We start from the raw sequence: 19,472 nt of genomic DNA, 5'->3' as shown, positions 1-19,472 counted from the left end.
CCCATTTTCGTTATTCCCATTTAGTGCCAATGGGACAAATATGTTCCACTTTGTGTTCACTGAACTATTCGTGCTAAAATTGTGAACTTTTCTGAGATCTTTTTCTGTGCACTTCATCTCCTCGTGCAATCAAAAATTTATGAATTATTCAAGAAATATAAGCTGTCTGATAAAGGGTTAAAACTTATTTTCAAGAAAGCTGCACTTGTATAATCAGGTCTCTCAGTTGTAGAGGATCCAATTTCAAGCCGAGTCTTTTCATGAAAGTTTGTCACTGTTTTTTCACAGTGCTCCACGGAACCGTCGCTGAGTACGCGAACAAAGCAAGTATTTTCCGGCAGGCGTACTGTCACTGAACACCTTCCCACTTTTTAGACGGCGCTTAAAACATGAATGTAACGTTTGTTCTCAAGAAACACATGTGCGGTGATATCCCTAAAGTTAAACAGGGAAACAACTAAGGGTGAAGGTAATTTTATTGCGATAGCATTTAGGCTGTCGTTTCGCGAAAAATTTTTGAAATTCTTGAAGAAACTTCCTGATTGGAAAGTTACCCGATGACGTCAGCACCAAACTGACCAATCAGAGACTACCGCAAAATTTGAAATTTCCCACGAAATTTCCCGATTGGACGAGAGATGTCACATGACCTGGCGACGTCATCACAACCTGCCCATCGTGGAAGTTGACAGCCTGCCCACTGGATTGTGAGCAGACTGTCCATTGTTGCCAAACTGAATGCGGTTGTCACCTGCCAACCGTGGCGCTGCGCATGAGCCTCACTGCGCATGGCGTGCGAGGCCGAAGGGAGGAAATTATAAAGAAAGCGGAAAGCTGTCATGAAGAATCGTGCTCTCTGGGGGTATAGCAAATGTGAAGGAATCTGGAAGGGTGCGCTTGGGATCTGCCACAAATTCGGCACTTGAAACAAAGCAGATGACTGGGTGCACATGGAAATGCTACTGACGAAGCAGTTCAGCGTGATATGGGGTGGTCAACATACGAAGCGCGTGAGGCAAAAAGTAAGGTGCAATATGAACAACGGTGGAGTCATGTGAGTGAGAAACGATGTGTGGCGAAAATTTTCAGGTACTCGTACTGGTACAGTATCGATACATGAAGGTGAATAACTAGATGGCGCTCTAATAAATACGAATTTCGAAGGGAATAAACCGATAGTAAGACAACCTTTAAAGAGAAAGTACACTCCTCAGAAAATACTCACTGACAAAAGAAAATGCTTAAGCATGAAGCGTTGCCGACAAAAATCTGACACCACGATGAACGTTTGCTGTTGCTGCATGCCAGACAGGGAAACATATTCTTATCCAGTGTAAGACCCTCCAACCTTCAGTGCACGATGCAGCCGCAGGAATCCGCGAAGCGCCATTGTTTTGGAATAGTTAAGATGTGCTCAATTTTCGAAAAGTAGAAACAATTCAGACTGCTAGAGGATTGGTGGAGAAAGTCAAGAGAGTATAGTTTAGAAATTGGAGGAAAATTCGCATTTAATCCGAAGATATTGAGCGCGTTAGGAATTAATGGCTAAGTGACTTTTTTCGCCAACCCGATACAAAGGGGAAGCTAATAGTCATCTGTCTCCGGGAGCTCTGTAAGAGCAACCTACGTCTCCTCCGGTGGCTGTGTGAAAGCCGGGCAGTGGCGCATCGCTCCTTAGCCGCTGCGCCAGTAGGGGACTCTAGGAAGAATGTGACTGAAAGGGTCATGACATCATCAGCACCGCGTGACCGCCTGTGGAGCAATCATAGGGCACCGCCAAAGTTTAAAATGTGAGGGCCGCCAAATTTCGGAAGCTGTCGCATTTTCTTAATGTAGGAAAAACGCTGCCAATTTTTTGGCTGATTGATACGCACCCGGCATCTTCTTACTGCCGCCATTTGGTGTGTGGCTGGTGACAGCGTCCTCGCAACGCCGTGGAGGATCGTATTTGAGGAAGACTCTTGCAAAAACTGATCGATCTGCTGCTGTGTAGAAATGAACGGCTTGTTGTAATGGTGCGCACTCGGCCTGTGACAACGAGTGAAGGGCAGCCACTTGAATGCGTTGGTCCGACAGATATTTTTGCACGGCTGAATTTCTGCGAAGATTTCCAGCTTTGTGGAAATCAAAACGATTGCTTTTATAATTGAATTTTCTCCGAAAATCTGAATCCTAGAAATAACTCGTGAGAGGGACGCAGGTGTGTATACAGTGTGACGACGTGTTTCGCTTTCCTGAATTTTAATGAATTATTTCAGCTTACAATGATCTCTCCAACAAATGCACGTTTGCAAATGTCGGACGTGCTCGAGAGCTCACTTTATGACGTCGCCGAAGGGCGTTTGACTTGAAGGGACACCGCCACGCCAGTCTTTTTTTTTTTTTTATCGACGCAGGAGGAAGTGGCCGCTAGCCTGAACAACATCGTGGACTCGGCGAACAAGACTGATCTTCAGGTGAATGTTGTTGCTCTTGCGTCCGCCAAATAACACTTTGCCACTCACCACATTGAAGTTGGGCAGCGTTGAATTTTCTTTGAAAGATCTAGCCAACGATTACCAAAAGCCTGTGTAACGCCACATTTAGCGACAGCAGTTCGCGGGATCTCCGCTGCATCTCGACTCTGTTTTGCCGCTGAGGACAGAGCATGCTCTAGTGGCCCTCTTGACGACGTCGTTCTTCCGACGGAAATTGCTTCGTCCTCCAGCCTGCGTACCCTCTGCTCGGGATGTCTCCTGCGGCGCTTGGCTCCGGCATCACCCGCCAACTGGCGTCGCCTTTCGTCTTCGGTTTACGCTTCTGAAGCCTCGCTGCCGCCTCCGCAGTGAGACTTCTTCTCCTGTCTCGGCTTCACAGCTAGCCTCAACATTTTTTTCGTCTTCTACGCGAGAGCTATGGCCCCGTGTCGCAGAAAAGGCGTTTCCGTCGCTGTGTCAGAAAAAAAGGCCGCCGCCGTCTGAAAGACGTTGAAGTAACGAGCGTTAGCTATATTGGCCATGCGTAAAACTAGTCTTTCCGCATCCAGCGAGGCCAGTGAAAAAAAACCGGAGCATTGAGGAAAAGTAACAACTTTTCCACCTAGCGGAGCGATCGACGCCTAGCGCCATCTATCAGAGAAATTACCATGCACGTCTGTCTGTTGTCGATTTAAACACCCTCGATATACGTCCCAAAATAGAATTTGCTTTTTTGGGGGGGTCAAGGCAGGCCAAGATTTCGGCTTGCGGTGCGATATGGTGGTTTTATTTCTATACTGTAACGCATAGGGTTTTATTTGCGTAAAAAATTCGGCACACAGCTGTCCCCGGATGTGTGCCCCTTGTTGTCGGAGTATATATAGCGAAACGAATGTATATATTGTAGATAGCGCTACAAGTCTCAGTGCAAGAAGGGTTCTAGTTGCTGCCACAGATGGCGCTGTGATCTCAGGCTGGTAGCAGATTCCACAAATCTCGAAACGTGATGAATAAGAGCTCACGCTCTTAAAATACGGATTGGTCGAAAATGTGGCTCATACAAGGGACTTCCATAGATGGCGCCAGCCGCACGAGCGGCGATTGGACGTTCCGCTCGGTGCATCCCGCCAAGCCCACTCTGCTCTCCCACAGTAGCAGAAACTGCTGCAATTGCCCTCGCAATCCAGCACGGCGGGAAATCAGTTAAAAATTATTACCGACTCCCAGTCCGCGTGTCGCCTCTTCCTCTCTGGCAGACTTCCACACTCCGTCGCTCCAATTCTGACTACCCCACAAGTTCAAAATTCCACATGCAAGCACTAAATCACTTTGACTCCTGGGCACGAGGGGCTCGAGGGAAACGAGGCCACGGACAGTCTAGCTTGAGGATATACTAACCGAGCGACTAACCTCCCCGACCTCACCCCTCTCCCCTCTACGTACGGCAAGCGCCTCCTCCTTCTCCGAACACAAAGACAAGTCTATCCCCCACCACACCGTAAGCTAACGGCGGCAGAGGCGAGGGAATGGTGACAACTACAGACGAACACCTTTCCTAACCTACACAAGTACCACATCATCTTCCCAGACAGATATGACAGCATCTGCCCCTGGTGTGGCGGAATTCCAACAACATATGTAACATGGGGCTGCTCCGGTCCCAAGCCCCCCGAACTAGACAAACATCACTCCGAGGAACAGTGGGAGTCTGCCCTGCTCAGCTCTGACTTGGCGACGCAGCGAAAGCTGATATCCCAAGCAAGAGCAACTGCGGTGGACATTGGGGTCCTGAAATAAGGACTCCACTCAAAATCTGTATTTTCGCCTCTCTATCCTACCTTTTTGGAATAAAGGTTTTCTACTACTACTACCGCCAAGCCCACGGACAGTCGTCTTCCTCCTCACCATAATGTAAACACGGAGCAGACGATGATTCGTGGTGAAAAGGGTACGGAGAGCACGACGCAGATACAGCGCTTGTCTGCGTCGTTCGCATTCCCTTTGCGCCATTTTATCATGAACGTACGCCAACTCTCCCAACTTTAGGCACGACTCGTGTTGCAGTCGTCACCTGATCGCTGCAGTAGCCGTAGCCTTCACAGGAATCGAACCCCCGACCCTTTGACTGCGAGTCAGGCACGCAGATGCGTTATTCGTACGGCTTGGTTAGAGCAGGGCTTGATATGTGCATATGTCGTGTGATCTTCCGCAAAGCGATTGTGAAAGAGGACGCATAGCGCTGCAAGGCAACTAGGAGATGGGGCATGAACATTTGTGCCACCCTAAAGTCCGTTCGATTCCCCTGCTGTACATGAACTGGTTCTCGTGGTGTTGCGCTTCGCCATTCGTTTCAGCGCTGCAATATGGCGCTCTCTGCAGGACGCCATTCGTTTCAGAGAGGTCGTGCAGTGGTTCAGGAAAGCTGGTCGGCGCCGAAATCATGCAGCCGCAGCTTGCGCGCTGTTATAAGCGGCCAACGAGGACGGCGCCCCACTCGGGCCCGACTCGCGCGGAACGGGCCCTCTTAATTAGGGCTCCGCACACCAGAAGGCCGAGAGGAGGTTACGGTGGACTTCGCCGGCTCCTCTCGACGGACCCGTCTTTGCTTTAGACCAATAACATTATAGCAATACTCAACAAAGGGCATATGTTAACTAAACGTGCCTGCAGCACGATGTACGCCGTGATGCAGCCGTGCTCAGAAAAAGAATGCACGTGTGCTTCGCGTCATCTGCCGCGAGGTTGCATCGATGCTGGCTCTTGGTCGCTGCCATGCGCTGTCTGAAAATTCTCGAGTCAGTTCGGGATGTTGGCGGCCGTTGAGGTGGACACCCGGATGCAATCTGCCGGCGACGCCAAGGCTGGCAGACCTGCACTCGACCATTCGTTTTGGAAGTAGCCAAGCTGCACTTGAACTGCCCGAACTGGCGCTGCACTTTCGCGCTCCTGCAGCAGAACTTTAAAGAACTGGTGCAGCAAGTGGAGGCCAATCGAACGGACCTCGAGCGTTTTATTGTCCCCTCTCCCCCCCCCCCCCCTAAAAAAAAAAAACGCGCCGCCACCATCGGCGGATATTTTTTCGCTCCGTTGCGTCTAAGGGTATGTCATCCCACTGGCTCGAGCGCCGACTGCATCCTCCGCACTCCTCCGCCTCACGCGGCGCACCTGCACGCTCCACGCAAATCTAGTAACCTTGCTCCACTTGTATGACGTCACGGACGCTCTTCTGCCTCCTCTTCCGTGACGACACGCGCGCTGAAAGACTGTTTACCGCTCCTTGCTCCCCCCCCCCCCCCTCCCCCTGCCACAGTTGCTCAGTGGTTGGGGCGCTCGGCTACTGATCCGGAGTTCCCGGCTTCGAACTCGACCGCGATGGCTGCGTTTCGATGGAGGCGAAACGCTAAGGCGCCCGTGTGCTGTGAGACGTCAGTGCACGTTAGAGATCCCCAGGTGGTCGAAATCACTCTGGAGTCCTGCACTATACAGCCCTAGTTAACTTCTTGCCCTCCTCCTGATGGGATGGCCGGATTGGGCTAGTCGGTTGCTCCTCGCGAGCGGTGAATGATGATGGCACGCTGGCCGGTGATCGATTACACGGCGGTTAGCGGTACAGAGAGCACTTCGGGTTTTCGTCCGCTCGTCCGGCGACACGTTGCCGGCTGGGGCAGCAGTTCCAACTTCTTAAGACAAAACTTATTTATTAAAGACGGGATTGATAAAAAACGGCATATGAGCAAAAGGCAGTTTAAAAAGGGCAGTTATAAAAAGGCAGATAAAAAAGGCTGTTAAAAACGGCTGTTAAAAACGGCCGAGCTTGAGACTCGGCGCGCTCGTCCAAAGTCGTTGTTTCCCGCGGGTTTTAACCCCTTCGATAATTGGGCGGAGCTTTACCAAACCAGCTCTCGCCCAATTTGAACCAATAGCCATGCAATGTACAAGTGGGCGGAGCCCAGGGCTCACCGGTCCGAGCCCAGTGGACCCCGCTCCTCCTGGAACGTGCAGGGCGCGTGACTCCGCGTACGCAGCTCGCTGCATGCGCATGGAGGAAAAACGCTAAGGCGCCCGTGTGCTGTGCGATGTCAGTGCACGTTAAAGACCCCCAGGTGGTCGAAATTATGCCGGAGCCCTCCACTACGGCACCTATTCTTCCTTTCTTCTTTCACTCCCTCCTTTATCCCTTCCCTTACGGCGCGGTTCAGGTGTCCAAAGATATATGAGACAGATACTGCGCCATTTCCTTTCCCCCCCAAAAAAACCAATTATTATGCGCATTCCATCGACTGCCACGCACCGGATTGACAGCCAAGGAATGTCTTCCGCGGGACATGGTTGACTCGGCGCCAGAACAGAAAAGGATTAGTTCCGTAGCAGGCAACGAGGCACCCTAAGCGGGGGCGTCACGCCTCGACGTGCATTCCTCTATTTCCCCCGGGCATGACTACTCCTGGGAACAGGTGCGGGGGGGAACGACGACCCATCGGCGCCGTGGGCTTCTAACGTAACAGCCCCTCTTCCTTTCTTCCCTCCTCCATCTGTTCTCTTACGGCGCGGTTTAGGTATCCGCCGAGGTGTGGGACAGATACTGCGCCATTTCCTTTCCCCAAAAACCAATTTTTCAATTTTTCTCCTTGGTTAGGGCTCTCGGCTACTGATCCGGAGTTCCCGGATTCGAACCCGACCGCGGCTGCTGCGTTTTTATGGAGGAAAAACGCTAAAGGCGCCCGTGTGCAGTGCGATGTCAGTGCACGTTAAAGATCCCCAGGTGGTCGAAATTATTTCGGAGACCTCCACTAAGGCACCTCTTTCTTCCTTTCTTCTTTAACTGCCTCCTTTATCCCTTCTCTTGCGGCGCGGTTCAGGTGTCCACCGAGGTGTGGGACAGATACTGCGCCATTTCCTTTTCCCCAAAACCAATTTCTCAATTTTTCTCCTTCCCCGCCGCGGTGGCTCAGTGGTTAGGGCGCTCGACTACTGATCTGGAGTTCCCGGGTTCGAACCCGACCGCGGCGGCTGCGTTTATATGGAGGAAAAACGCTAAGGCGCCCGTGTGCTGTGCAATGTCAGTGCACGTTAAAGATCCCCAGGTGGTCGAAATTATTCCGGAGCCCTCCACTACGGCACCTATTCTTCCTTTCTTTCACTCCCTCCTTTATCCCTTCCCTTACGGCGCGGTTCAGGTGTCCAAAGATATATGAGACAGATACTGCGTCATTTCCTTTCCCCAAAAACCAGTTATTATTATTATTATTATTATTATAATTTTTCTCCTTGCTCGCCTCCTCCTCATCTACCCTCCTCTTGGCTGGTGCCGGGCTTCGGTTCGCATAAGCGTTCGAATGTTCACTCCCGACAGGCGTACTCAAGAGTTACTTCACTCTTTCCTTACCGCGGCCATTCAAATCGCTCAACTTGAATGATGCCGCGAAATTTTATTTATTTATTATATATTTCAACATACTGTCAATCCCGCCTGGGATTCTTACAGGAGTGTGTCTCACATACGAGATTATACAGTTGTACGTTCTAGTCAAGTTTAGTGAAATATACTGTCAGAGAAGAAACAAGTGCACGTACAATCAAGTATACAATCAAACAAATCGCAAAACATTTCTATTGACGTATACGCTGTACATCACTGCGCAGCCTCATTCGCTCGTTATGGGCACCTTGCCCTTAGGGAACCTTTGCAACAGATGAACTTGCAAGCCTTTCAATGTGCCCACCAGGAACACTTCTCGGCAAGAAAAGCAAGCTTGCATTATTCCCTTTGCTCGGTTGGATCAACAGATAGATTTATCATGCGCTGCGCAGCTCCCGCTGCTAGCACAGTGATCGAGCCACCAGAACTTCAGGAAGCGAACCACTTGTGTGTGGGTACGGATGGTCGGAGAGCGCAAAAAAAAAAAAGAACGCGTAAACATGGTGAGCAGAAAGCAGAAAGAGAACAAACAACCCTAATTGTCGAAGCTGGAGTTTATAACTGAGTTGTAAAGCCAAAGTATTTGAACGGGTTTCTTAGTTGTTGTTGGGTGGGGCGGTGGCGAGTAAAGGTGCAAACAGTCAAACCAGTGCCGTTGACGAGTAATTGTCGCATTTCTTTGCAGATCCAGGAACTATGGAAGCAGCTAGTTGGCCAATTTGGCATACTGAAGTCTGAAGGAAGACGAGGTAAGCGTTTACTTTTTTTTTGTTGCTTAGTTTGACGCCTCCAGCGAAATTCATTCTGCGAATGTTCACAACAATCCCACTCAGACTTTTCACAGAACGCTGAGAATGTCTGGCACACGGGGTATTCATCTGACGTCACGGGCGTCAGCAGCATTGCAAACAGGAGCAGGGGGCGATAAGACGTTTAGATGTATGCTTGCAGCCTTTCGCCTTGATACATCCACCACAATATGGCCGCCACTCTGGCGTCGGTGCATACTCCCTGTGGCAGTTCGTGTACAGCTACCCGCACAGCGGAGACACTACCGTGATGTCGGACATGCTGGTGCCCATCTAAGGCAAACAGAGGTCTCAGCACGAGTAGAACTGCATCGCTACTATGTGCAGTGCACGGCTGCTACCGTGGATTGTGTTGCTCCCTTCCAACCGCAGACGCTGTGGAACAAGTGAACAAGATACAGAAGACTGCGGACAAGGTGCAAGACAACGTCCACAGGAAGATCACTGCGGTAGCCGGAAACCTTTATTTTCTTTTTCTGCGCGCCGTGCGAGTGGCTGGGAATTCAGGGCGGTTAGTTCCTATGGCTGTTTGGTCCCAGCCGATAAGCTAATAGCTTTTTGATGATGTCAGGACGGCGCGAGAACAACAAGGACAAAAGAGGCACAGGAACACAACAGGACAGGCGCCAACTCACAACTGAGGTTTATTCGCCCAAACCCTTACATTTTATGAAGCACTTGAGCCGTATCGCAGAAGCTTATCACACAAGACTAAGAGATTGTAAACAATAATCAGAATTCAGGAAGTAGGTGCTACTTCTAACAGACCGTAAGATACATTCATGCATTCAGCACTACACTCCTGATCAAAGCCAACTAGGTCCCAAGATTATCCGAGCGCAAAACCAACAGGAAAGCAATTCATCCTCACAACAAAGACCCACGCTTGGCCAAGGCAAACAGATAGCAATATCAAAATTCTTGCTTTAATACATCGTGTGATAATGAATGAATACCAACAACAAACTCGGAAAAAAATGATGGACATGAAAACTTAAAACCTTCGAGAAATCCTTTCAGCGTCAAAGTACTAAAACAAGTGGCAAATTTAAAACATTCGAGAAATCCTCTCACCGTCAAAGAGCTAAAAGTATTGGATTCTACACAATCCTCGTTTGGCTGTAAAAACAGATTCAGGAACAACAAACTATGCAGAGAAAAGTTCAACACATTAAAACCTAAAGATATCCATCGAGAAAAGCCACCTCAGCGTCACTGATTGAAATGGACGGTTTACTAACGCATGAATGCATGAATGTATCTTACGGTCTGTTAGAAGTAGCACCTACTTCCTGAATTCTGATTATTGTTTACAATATCTTATTCTTGTGTGATAGGCTTTTGCGATACGGCTCGGGTGCTTCATAAAATGTAAGGGTTTGGCCGAATAAACCTTAGTTGCGAGTTGGCGCCTGTCCTGTTGTGTTCGTGTGCCTCTTTTGTCCTTGTTTTCACGCCGTCCTGACATCATCAAAAGGCTATGCATCAACTAGCCCAAACCAAAGTACTTCTTAAGCTAATAGCTGATGTCTCGTAACATCCTCACTGAGAAAAGATGCTGAGGTTTGGTGTCAACAATCGTGATCAGGAGGCATAAATTCATTAGTGTTGGGCTGCTTGGCACTCAGAATGGTGTATATTGGGCTCATGGACGAAGGAGGGATGAAGAGCTAAATGCATTGAAGTCCCCGAAGCGACGCTACGAGCGAAACCGTTTTGCTCGGGACTAATTTAGGCGGCCTACGCTGACATCGCACAGCGCCCGGCCGTTTTTGCATTTCGCCCCCACCCACATTTCTACCCACGGCCCTGACATGGGGACGTGGAGTAAACTTCAATGCACATGCTCATGACACAGTTTGTCAAAGGGCCTGCTTTAATACCTGTAGTAACGATGGAATATTAATCATTCGAGTGCTTAACGAGTCACTATAATTTGGGTATGTCAACTGGTTTCAAGCACACGCGTACAATATGCCATCTTTCGCAGGCAAAGGATGTTCTTATCACGCATGAAATCACCTACCCTGGCTTCGTGGGAATCAAGACCAGTCCCTTCCAAGCGGGCAGACGCCGGCTGTGAGTCCTGTCGACCCTCCGTGACGATGCTTTCTTACGGATGGCGTAAGCTTCGACAGACGCGGCTGCGCATAGGTTGAGGCGGTTGACGTGTGTTCACGAGAAAGCTTGACCAGTGGCTGTGCACGCCGCCTTGAGCCGAAAGCTGGAAGTCCAAGCACTTAACAGAGACCGCATAGCGGCCAATTATAACCCAGCAACAGCGGGGGACTAGCGCGTCGAGTAGAGGTATGCTCACGGTTAAGCAGCAACAACACAGTCACAATAAAGGAAAAGTTGTGCTTTAGAGGCTCTGCTTTCGAACTTCAGAGTGTATGGAAAACCTCAAGTCATTGCATGTTTCAGTATCAAGGGAGATAAAGATAAAGATCGTAAAAAGCAGAAAAAAACTGCATGGATTCCCCCCCCCCTCTCCTTCCTCGCCCATATCTGATTTATATAATCAATGGTTCGACGAAAATTCATCCACCCAGGCATCAGATTAAAGGAAAAAGGAATGCGTTCACTGACGAAGTCAAGAAGTTCCAGACGTTTCGGAACCTCGTACGGGTTCCTTGATCACTGCGCGGGACAGGAAATCGTCGCGACCTGTATACGCAACACGTGGCGTAAAGAGCATGCGTAGATGGGTGGCATGGTTCGTTGCATCCGGTTTATGCATGGTAGCTGGTGTCCATTGCATGATTAGAGATTTCATCAGCCGCCGAGATGACACGCTCCTTTCCCTCGCGATGACAGTGGCGTGGTCCCAGTCAATGCCGCTAGTCGTGTGATTATTATTTCTTACGTCACGTTTGTGGTCGTTAAGCCGTCTTGGGAACTTCCCCGTTTCGTCAATGTAAACCTGGGGCAATCAGCACATGGGATCTGGTAGATGACACCTGGAAACGCTTCAATCGGCAGTCTGTCTTTCACGTTCACCAGGTGTCATCTACCAGATCCCATGTGCTGATTGCCCCCAAGTTTACATTGACGAAACGGGGAAGTTCCCAAGACGGCTTAACGACCACAAACATGACGTAAGAAATAATAATCACGCGACTAGCGGCATTAACTGGGAACATGCCACTGTCATCGCGAGGGAAAGGAGCGTGTCATCTCGGCGGCTGATGGAATCTCTAATCATGCAATGGACACCAGCTACCATGCATAAACCGGATGCAACGAACCATGCCACCCATCTACGCATGCTCTTTACGCCACGTGTTGCGTATACAGGTCGCGACGATTTTCTGTCCCGCGCAGTGATCAAGGAACCCGTACGAGGTTCCGAAACGTCTGGAACTTCTTGACTTGGTCAGTGAACGCATTCCTTTTTCTTTTAATCTGAATTTATAGTGTTTTTTTCTGGTGATTATATGTTGGCTATGTGTGTTTGCTATCAATGAACGTTTGCTTCAGCTGCACATTTCATCCAAGCTTGGTCTTTTCATGGACATTTTACTGAGATCGCTGAAGGCTTTCCTGCCTGTTTGTATTCTGTATTGCTTTCGGCCACGGTTTCAGGCTGGGAATAACGATAATTCTCCTGAACGGTTTATTTCTTATTGGTGTCGTTGTGTTGCGTGGTAAGAAGTAAGGATGGAAGAAATCAGAAACATCATCACTCGACCTGACCATTCTGCTGTCGTGCGCGAGTTAATGCGTAGTTTCGCGCTCGATAAGCCGCATGCATTGCTACGCTCCTGCCAAAGGCTGCTTTTTTTCCATCCCCAGGAGGCTGCTCACCTTCGTGACGTCACTGCTGGTGGTCGTGTTCGTCCTGTGCCTCGTGGTGACCTTCGCCCTGGGCGTCTCGATGCGCAGCCCGGACACGATGCCCGTCGAGAGGGGCAAGTTCTCCAACTTCGCCGGCTTGGCCATCTTGTTGTGCGTATACTAACTCAAAGTATACCTTAAAGGCCCTCTTTCGAGGGTACTGCATAAGCGCGGGGGGGGGGGGGGGGCAGTAAAAAAGTAATAATAGTCACAACATGACACTAAAAAAAGCAGACAAAAACAAACAAGAATTACTAAACAAAAATATACGCGCAATATTCAATTTAATTTTGTTTAAAAAAATTCAAGTCACAACGCGAGCATTACCGCAAGAATACGCCACGATCAATACAGGCAAATCGCCGAAACTAAAGGAATGCGTGGAAGCAGAATTTGAGGGTGCATAATGAATCATCTCAACAGGCGCATCTTCAGAGCAGGAAAAGAAAAGAACGTGAGAGAGAAAGGCTGGCACCATTGCGACTGTGGGTTAAGTAGGTTACACGTGTCATTCAAACCCCGGATCGTCCCTCGACGTTCAGCCGTGTCAGATTCGGCAGCGATACATGTGATGGTTGCACTCCATGACAGTGCGTGGAATGAGTGAGAAAAGGGATGCGCGGCATGTGGCGCGCTCAACTTGGCAAGGATCACCAAGGCGCGGAAAATAGGCGGCGGGTTCCTGAAAGAAATCGTCATCGAGCGATAGGAGATCATTAAGCGTATGAAAAAGTGCTTATGACACTATACGAAGCTTGTTCAAATGTTTAGGGGAATCTCCTAAAGTGGAGTAGATTTGAAATAAGCTAGTAATTACTCATAGGCATCCACCCAACGATGGATCATTTGGAGGATGCCAATGAGTAATTTTATTTCAAATCTACTCTACCTTGGGGGATTCCCCTAAACAATTGACCAACACTTTTCCTACTTCGAGTTATTGATCAATTCGTTCTCGCCCTACCATAAGCATGCCGTCCCGGTTAGCTCAGTTGGTAGAGCGACTTCTCCGGTGAAGCTGTGGTCCCGGGCTCGAACCCCGGACCAGGACGAATTTTTCTGTAACTACCAAGTTTCTGAGAAAGCTGTATAGCTTTCCTTTGTAGCCGCATGGCTGCGCTTGGGTATATGCCAATGAGTAATTACTATCCTATTTTATACGAAGCTTATGACACAATACGAAACAGCCTGACTTCGGTTACATGGAATGAGATCAAATGCCATCGTATAGACTAAGCTATATTATGTCATATTGTATTCTTTGGAATCGTTAATTAGAGCTCACTGAGGTCGAACCTAGTAAATGAAACAGTCACTGACCACAGCGGAACAGAAAAGGCGTTTCGATACCCGTACGGGTTTCTTATTCACAATGAGTTTCTTGTTCACAATATGGCTACACCATGCCGTGTCATATGCAGTGAAAACCCGTTAATTCAAACTGTCGGTATATTTAAATTGACGCTTTGTTCCCGTAAACACCGCCTTTATTAAGGCGAGCCTAATCAGGTTTTTCTTAATTCGTATTTCGCACCATTCGTATAAATTTTCAGCCCCTTAGTTACGAGCTTGTATTACCGAGATCCGACCATGTTATATAACATGTATACTTTAAAAAGGTTATGCCACATAGAATAAAGCCTAAAACCTTCCGTTGTTAGCTCCCACTTGGCGTAGGACTAAAGTGCGCACCAAGCTTTGCTAGCTTACAAAGCGGTCACAGGAGTTCAAGTCGCGTGCGCGATGCATGTTATTTGCAGCGTTATTTTTCATAGATTTGTGTCATCTTACCCTGGGTTCAGGTGTGCGCGATGATATAATACAGCTTAACGAAGGACATTGTCCGTGTCTTCATACGTCGCAAAGCAAGAGAGAACTGCACGTATGTCGGCATCACTAATTATCAGCTTTTCGGTTCTGTAACGAAACTCTGAACGAATTGAGCGATGGAACCCAAATTGTTCGGGAAATTGTCTAAACATAACTTCTACGTATGGCTCTTGTACGCGAATTTTAATTAAGGGCAAAGCATCCCAATAAGCCAGCACTATCGCCACACTGCATCAGCCTCTTGTGAAACAGGCGAATTAATTGTAAACTTGCTGCGACACAGTGTGTGCTTCAGGGAAGCTCCTCGGCCGTTTCGCATGGGGCCAGCAGTGAGCTCAAGGAACCCGATAGCATGGCTGCTTCAGCTGTGCGTAAAGTGGCAGGGAAAAGATTGAAAACCTCTGCTGACCTCACAACACATTGTCTACCTATGGTCTCATAACCACAGTTGCTTCGCAGTCAGACGAAGTGGGCGTGCAGCGTTCATACCTGTGGGGCACTTTTCAGCACAGCTTACGGCGCACTTCCTGCGTCGGCCGTGCTTCTCCTCATCGGGCGGAACATAATGAACCTGAGCGTGGCAGCCCAGGCCTTCATCTGCACCCCGTACTCCAGGAGAAGTCCCAGCCTCGTAGACCACGTAAGCTACAGCGTTGGGCTCGTATTTAAGAGCCAACCGCTCTCACTGACGAGTACTGTTGTTCACCCTTACCCCCCTCCCGTGCAACCCCAATTTTCTTTTTTTCTTTGCCATCACATGAGCTTTGCTCAGCAATTCGCAGAGCTCGACATCCATTGACTTCTTACTCGCAACTAAACACGCTCCAGTAATCATCTGTCGATGCTGATATTACACTGTGTTTTTTGCTTTTACATTTACGAGTCAAGACAGAACCTTCTCTGTGCCATCCAGCGCTCAATTGAGAGGTTTACTCCTTGTTTTGCAGATACGTTTTGCTGCCGAGACCAATCGAAGGTACACTGCGCACATTCTGGACTACCTCACGTACCCATCGAGTTTCGCGTAAGAAGCAGTATTTCTTTTATTCTTCAAGAGGCAAACTTCGTCGCCATAACGAATACGGTTCGATGCTGCCGTGGTTGGCACTCGATCATGTTCAGAGAGACCAATGCGACGTATACGAAAGCAATGGCAAAAATTAGGGGGGCACTTGAGCTGTACTGTAAGGGTATGGCGCGAGAGCGTTAGTGGTTATTGGTAATTTGTTTCTTAATTAGTTCCTTTTTCACACTAATTAGCAGGCATCAGTAGGCACACTAGACTACTTGATTCATTACAAGACACACAAGGTCTCCTTTTCACCACGTTGACCGAACATATGCCTCAGTAGCCTAGAGGTAGCGTGCCATCACTCGCAGGCGAATTAGGCTCAAGGCTTCGATTCCCATCGAATTACCTGAATTCTCTCTTCAGTGTAATGATATACTTTGCACCCTTATATGTCGTAATGACATCTCAGACACGCACGTTCTCATAGTCCCAATTTAACTCGCGTTTCAACCATTATTTTCATTGCTTAGCGTAAGGGTGTGGCGTCACAACCCTCTCGATCAATCCTCTCTTTCTGTGCCAACGCACACGGATTTTCTAGCGAGCGTTGCATCCTTCTGTCTGCGTACCCTCTTTGCCAAAATTGACCGAGCTACGGGATTTGCATCTGTCACCAAGTGGAACAGGTCTTGAAAAGCGAGGACAATGGTTTTCCTTACTTTACATGGGTTTAAGGGGTGCCATAAGTACTCCAATACACGGCTTAGAAACAGACCCCGTTGCCTGGTTACCCTTGGCGAAGACGGTGCGTCCTGTCTGAAGGGAGCCCCCTACTGTCATCACTGTGTTGTTAATTCCCATTGGACGGAAACCGCGTTCTGATCTGTGTACGAATCCAAACGCGCCGAGGCGCTATACATTGCCATTGTGTTTTCAGAAAATGTGCCAGCACCCTCGAGGAAGCCATCAAGACGGACATCGAACCCCTCGAAACGATAGTAAGTATGGTCTCAAGTCTGAACCCGCACGCACTCTGTCTTCCGCGTGAATGGCACTAAAGCTATGAAAAACCACTTTGACCTCACAAGTTACTCTCCAATATTCATTGTACTGTATGCGTGACAGTACTCTTTATGCCGCTAGTGCAACACCAAAACAACGTACGATATCCTCAAACGTGTCCCTTCCATGCGCTGCAGTTCCTTAAATATACTGCACTGACTGCACTGGTGCGTTTTAATGCGACAGCTCCCGTTGTGCAGGTAATCCGGCGGCGCCGCGGGGTTGTGAGCGATAAATAGTGCGGCGTAGGGTGGCAGTGCATCTTGCAAAGTTACGCATGGGGAGATTGACTGCAATGCATGATCAGTGAGTCGGACAAAAAGAGCAAAACGGTGGGTCTGAAAATTAAAATGCAGGAAACTGAAGTAATATGTTCAGCAGTCTAGCAAGGGAACAGCAGTTCACAATTGGTAGCCAGGCGCTAGAATTGGTATACTTAGGGCAGGTAGTGATCGCTGATCCGGATCATGAGGGGTAATTGACTAGAAGAATAAGAATGGGCTAGAGTGCGTATGGCAGGTTCTCTCAGATCATGAATAGCAGTTTACCGATACCCCTCGAGAGAAAAGTGCGCATCAGCTGTATCTTACCGGTACACACTTGCGAAGCGTGAAGGCTACCAAAAGGGGTTCAGCTTAAGTTAAGGACCACGCAGTGAGCCACAGAAAGAAAAATGACAGGTGTAACGTTAAGAGACCGGAAGCGGGCAGAGAGGGTGAAAGAACAAAAGCGGGTCAATGACATCCTAGTCGAAATCAAGAGGAAGAAATGCGTTTGGGACGGGCGTGTAATGCGAAGGCAAGATAACCGATGCTCCTTCAGGGTAACGGAGTGTATTCCGAGAGAAGGCAATCATAGCAGGAGGCGGCAGAAAGTTAGGTGGGCGGATGAGATTAAGAAGTTTGCGGGGATACCGTGGCCGCAGCTGACAAAGGACAGGGTTGATTGGAGAGACATGGGAGAGGCCTTTATCCTGCATTGGGTGCAATCAGGCTGATGGTGATGATGATGATAAGGGCGGCCCAGGCGGTCACCCGCGGAGAGACAACCTAGGGGGGCAAGCTGGGTCACGTGACCATGCGGCGTCATCACACCCTGCCCACCGGATTGTGAGCAAACTCACCACCCCGGTAGGTGGCTGTTAAATTAATGATTGATCCGAGAGGTTGTTCGGGAAGAGCAACCTGGGTCGCACACGACCCACCGGTGGCAGCACCTGCCAGCGCAGAGCAGTGGCGCATATCGCTTAACCGCTGCAGCATTGCACAAGGAGGAGTGACGTGAGGACTCCCAGGGACGTATGAATGTAAAGTTGAGAATGACCAACTCCGCACATATGGGCATTAATAACTCATTAACTCTATCACGTCATACCGTTAAAGCGGAGCTCAAGTGTCCTCCCCCCCCCCCCCCCTAATTTTCACTGTTCAAATAGAGGCGGTCTTAATCCATGACCAGAATCAAAAAGCGTTTGTATGAAGATAGCATCTCACTGGCGGGAGATGCTCAGAGCGTAGCCTCATTATCCGAAAGAAAAGAGTCGCTCCGACTAGCCAGTCCAAGTAAATGTTCTCGTGTGCGAGAAGTCTCAGTTTTGACGCGTGAGTATACCGTGGCGCCATCTCTCGGCAATGCCCACATGACAATGGAAGGGAGATCATGCGTGCCGCTCTAATGCTTGCCACTGCGTTTAGTTTTAATGTTTATGTTTGCGGCTTAGGGGTCCCCTTTATAGACAATCTCAGTCGTCAGTGGATGAGTTTTATTTGCCTCTAAAGCGACGCCGCGACCAACACTCCGCACCTGTGTTGCCGCCGTTATGGGCAACATTGAAGCGGCTGCATCAATAGTCAGAGGTCTGTTCGTTTGTACAGAACGCCATGTCAATACCGATGCAGTGCAAATCAAATGCGGCCACTCGGCTCGTGCCGAGGCATGCGGCGCCGTTCGGCTCCTCTCTTGATCTATTTTAAACTAGGGGACGCTGCCAGGTCTTGAACGGCACAGCGAAACCTTTAAATGCTGAAACTGTGGAGGTGTGTTTCAGACAGATCTTTCGGCGCCGGCTGCTACGAACTAATTAGCAGATTAGCGGCCGCTCCGGGAACGTAATCTTGCTCCCTGAAATGCTTGCAGCACACACGACGGTGCGGACTCGCTTTTTTGTCTATTCTCGGCTTAAATAACGCGATCTTCGCAGCTTCCCACCTTTCGGATCAAAATTGTGCCGAGCTCGGTCGCGTGCGTCTGGTTTTGAAGCACTAATATGCACATACCATCGTGACATCCCACGACGACACACGATCACAAATGTGCAATGCAGGAACTCGCCAACACGGAAAAATAGCGTCACACGAACTGCCTCTTCAAAAAGTAGAATTTTTCCAGCACCTCTGCTCGCTAAGCAAGAGGAGTCACGTTAATCCCACTGCGACGCGAGATTGACACTAACGCAGATCGCTCCAGCGGCGGAGCTCGCGGCCGATAGCAAACTAATGGTCCTAAGCAGGGTTTACTGTGGCCATCGATATACGCTTAGTGCGAAGTCTAGGGACCTGTTCAGTCCGCGGCCTGACGTACTGAAACCCTGGAATCCTGTATGCACTGGAATTCCTCCTGACATCCCAGGACATCGGCCAAGTCCGGAAAAAGCTGCTAGGCAGTTCTGACTCAGCTGCGTACCGCCACAACGACACTGACCTGAAGGCCCTCATGCAGTACGTGCTGGACTTCAAGGCTTATCTCGATGACGAGAAGCTGCGCGTCAACATCGTGAGTGCACGATTCTTTTTTTTTTTCGCATTAGATGCCGCACATTCGCTTGCCTACGGTTTTGTAACCCGTTGCTGCTGCTGTCTTTGTTTTGAGGAATCGGAAGCCAGAATTAGGGTAAGTATAGCATATTAACACTTACGCCTCTGTGCTTAAACGCATTTGCTATACTCACGACGCTTCTGCGCATGACATATGTGGTCAACGCGTGTTGTAACAACTACCGCATTCGCCCGAATGTAATGCGACCGCGATCGTAACGCAACGGTCGACGT

The 19,472-nt window shown here is 49.1% G+C and overlaps 1 protein-coding gene across 1 annotated transcript in view; it reads left to right on the top strand.

Annotated features, from left to right (window-relative positions):
- Window positions 1-19,472, top strand: part of LOC144127613 (uncharacterized) — a 37,757-nt gene that overhangs the window by 12,239 nt on the left and 6,046 nt on the right. Inside the window, exons 8-18 of the mRNA XM_077660587.1 lie at window positions 289-323; window positions 2,397-2,456; window positions 8,561-8,624; window positions 9,057-9,133; window positions 10,675-10,763; window positions 12,480-12,632; window positions 14,859-14,991; window positions 15,299-15,375; window positions 16,301-16,361; window positions 19,054-19,197; window positions 19,294-19,314. Coding sequence (XP_077516713.1) covers window positions 289-323; window positions 2,397-2,456; window positions 8,561-8,624; window positions 9,057-9,133; window positions 10,675-10,763; window positions 12,480-12,632; window positions 14,859-14,991; window positions 15,299-15,375; window positions 16,301-16,361; window positions 19,054-19,197; window positions 19,294-19,314 — 914 coding nt within the window. The remainder of the gene's footprint in view (window positions 1-288; window positions 324-2,396; window positions 2,457-8,560; window positions 8,625-9,056; window positions 9,134-10,674; window positions 10,764-12,479; window positions 12,633-14,858; window positions 14,992-15,298; window positions 15,376-16,300; window positions 16,362-19,053; window positions 19,198-19,293; window positions 19,315-19,472) is intronic.

This window comes from Amblyomma americanum, chromosome 4, assembly GCF_052857255.1.
Source record: "Amblyomma americanum isolate KBUSLIRL-KWMA chromosome 4, ASM5285725v1, whole genome shotgun sequence".
NCBI classification, from domain to species: Eukaryota; Metazoa; Arthropoda; class Arachnida; order Ixodida; family Ixodidae; genus Amblyomma; species Amblyomma americanum.
The sequence above is the reverse complement of the archived record's forward strand: the minus strand, read 5'-3'. Positions and strand labels throughout refer to the sequence as shown.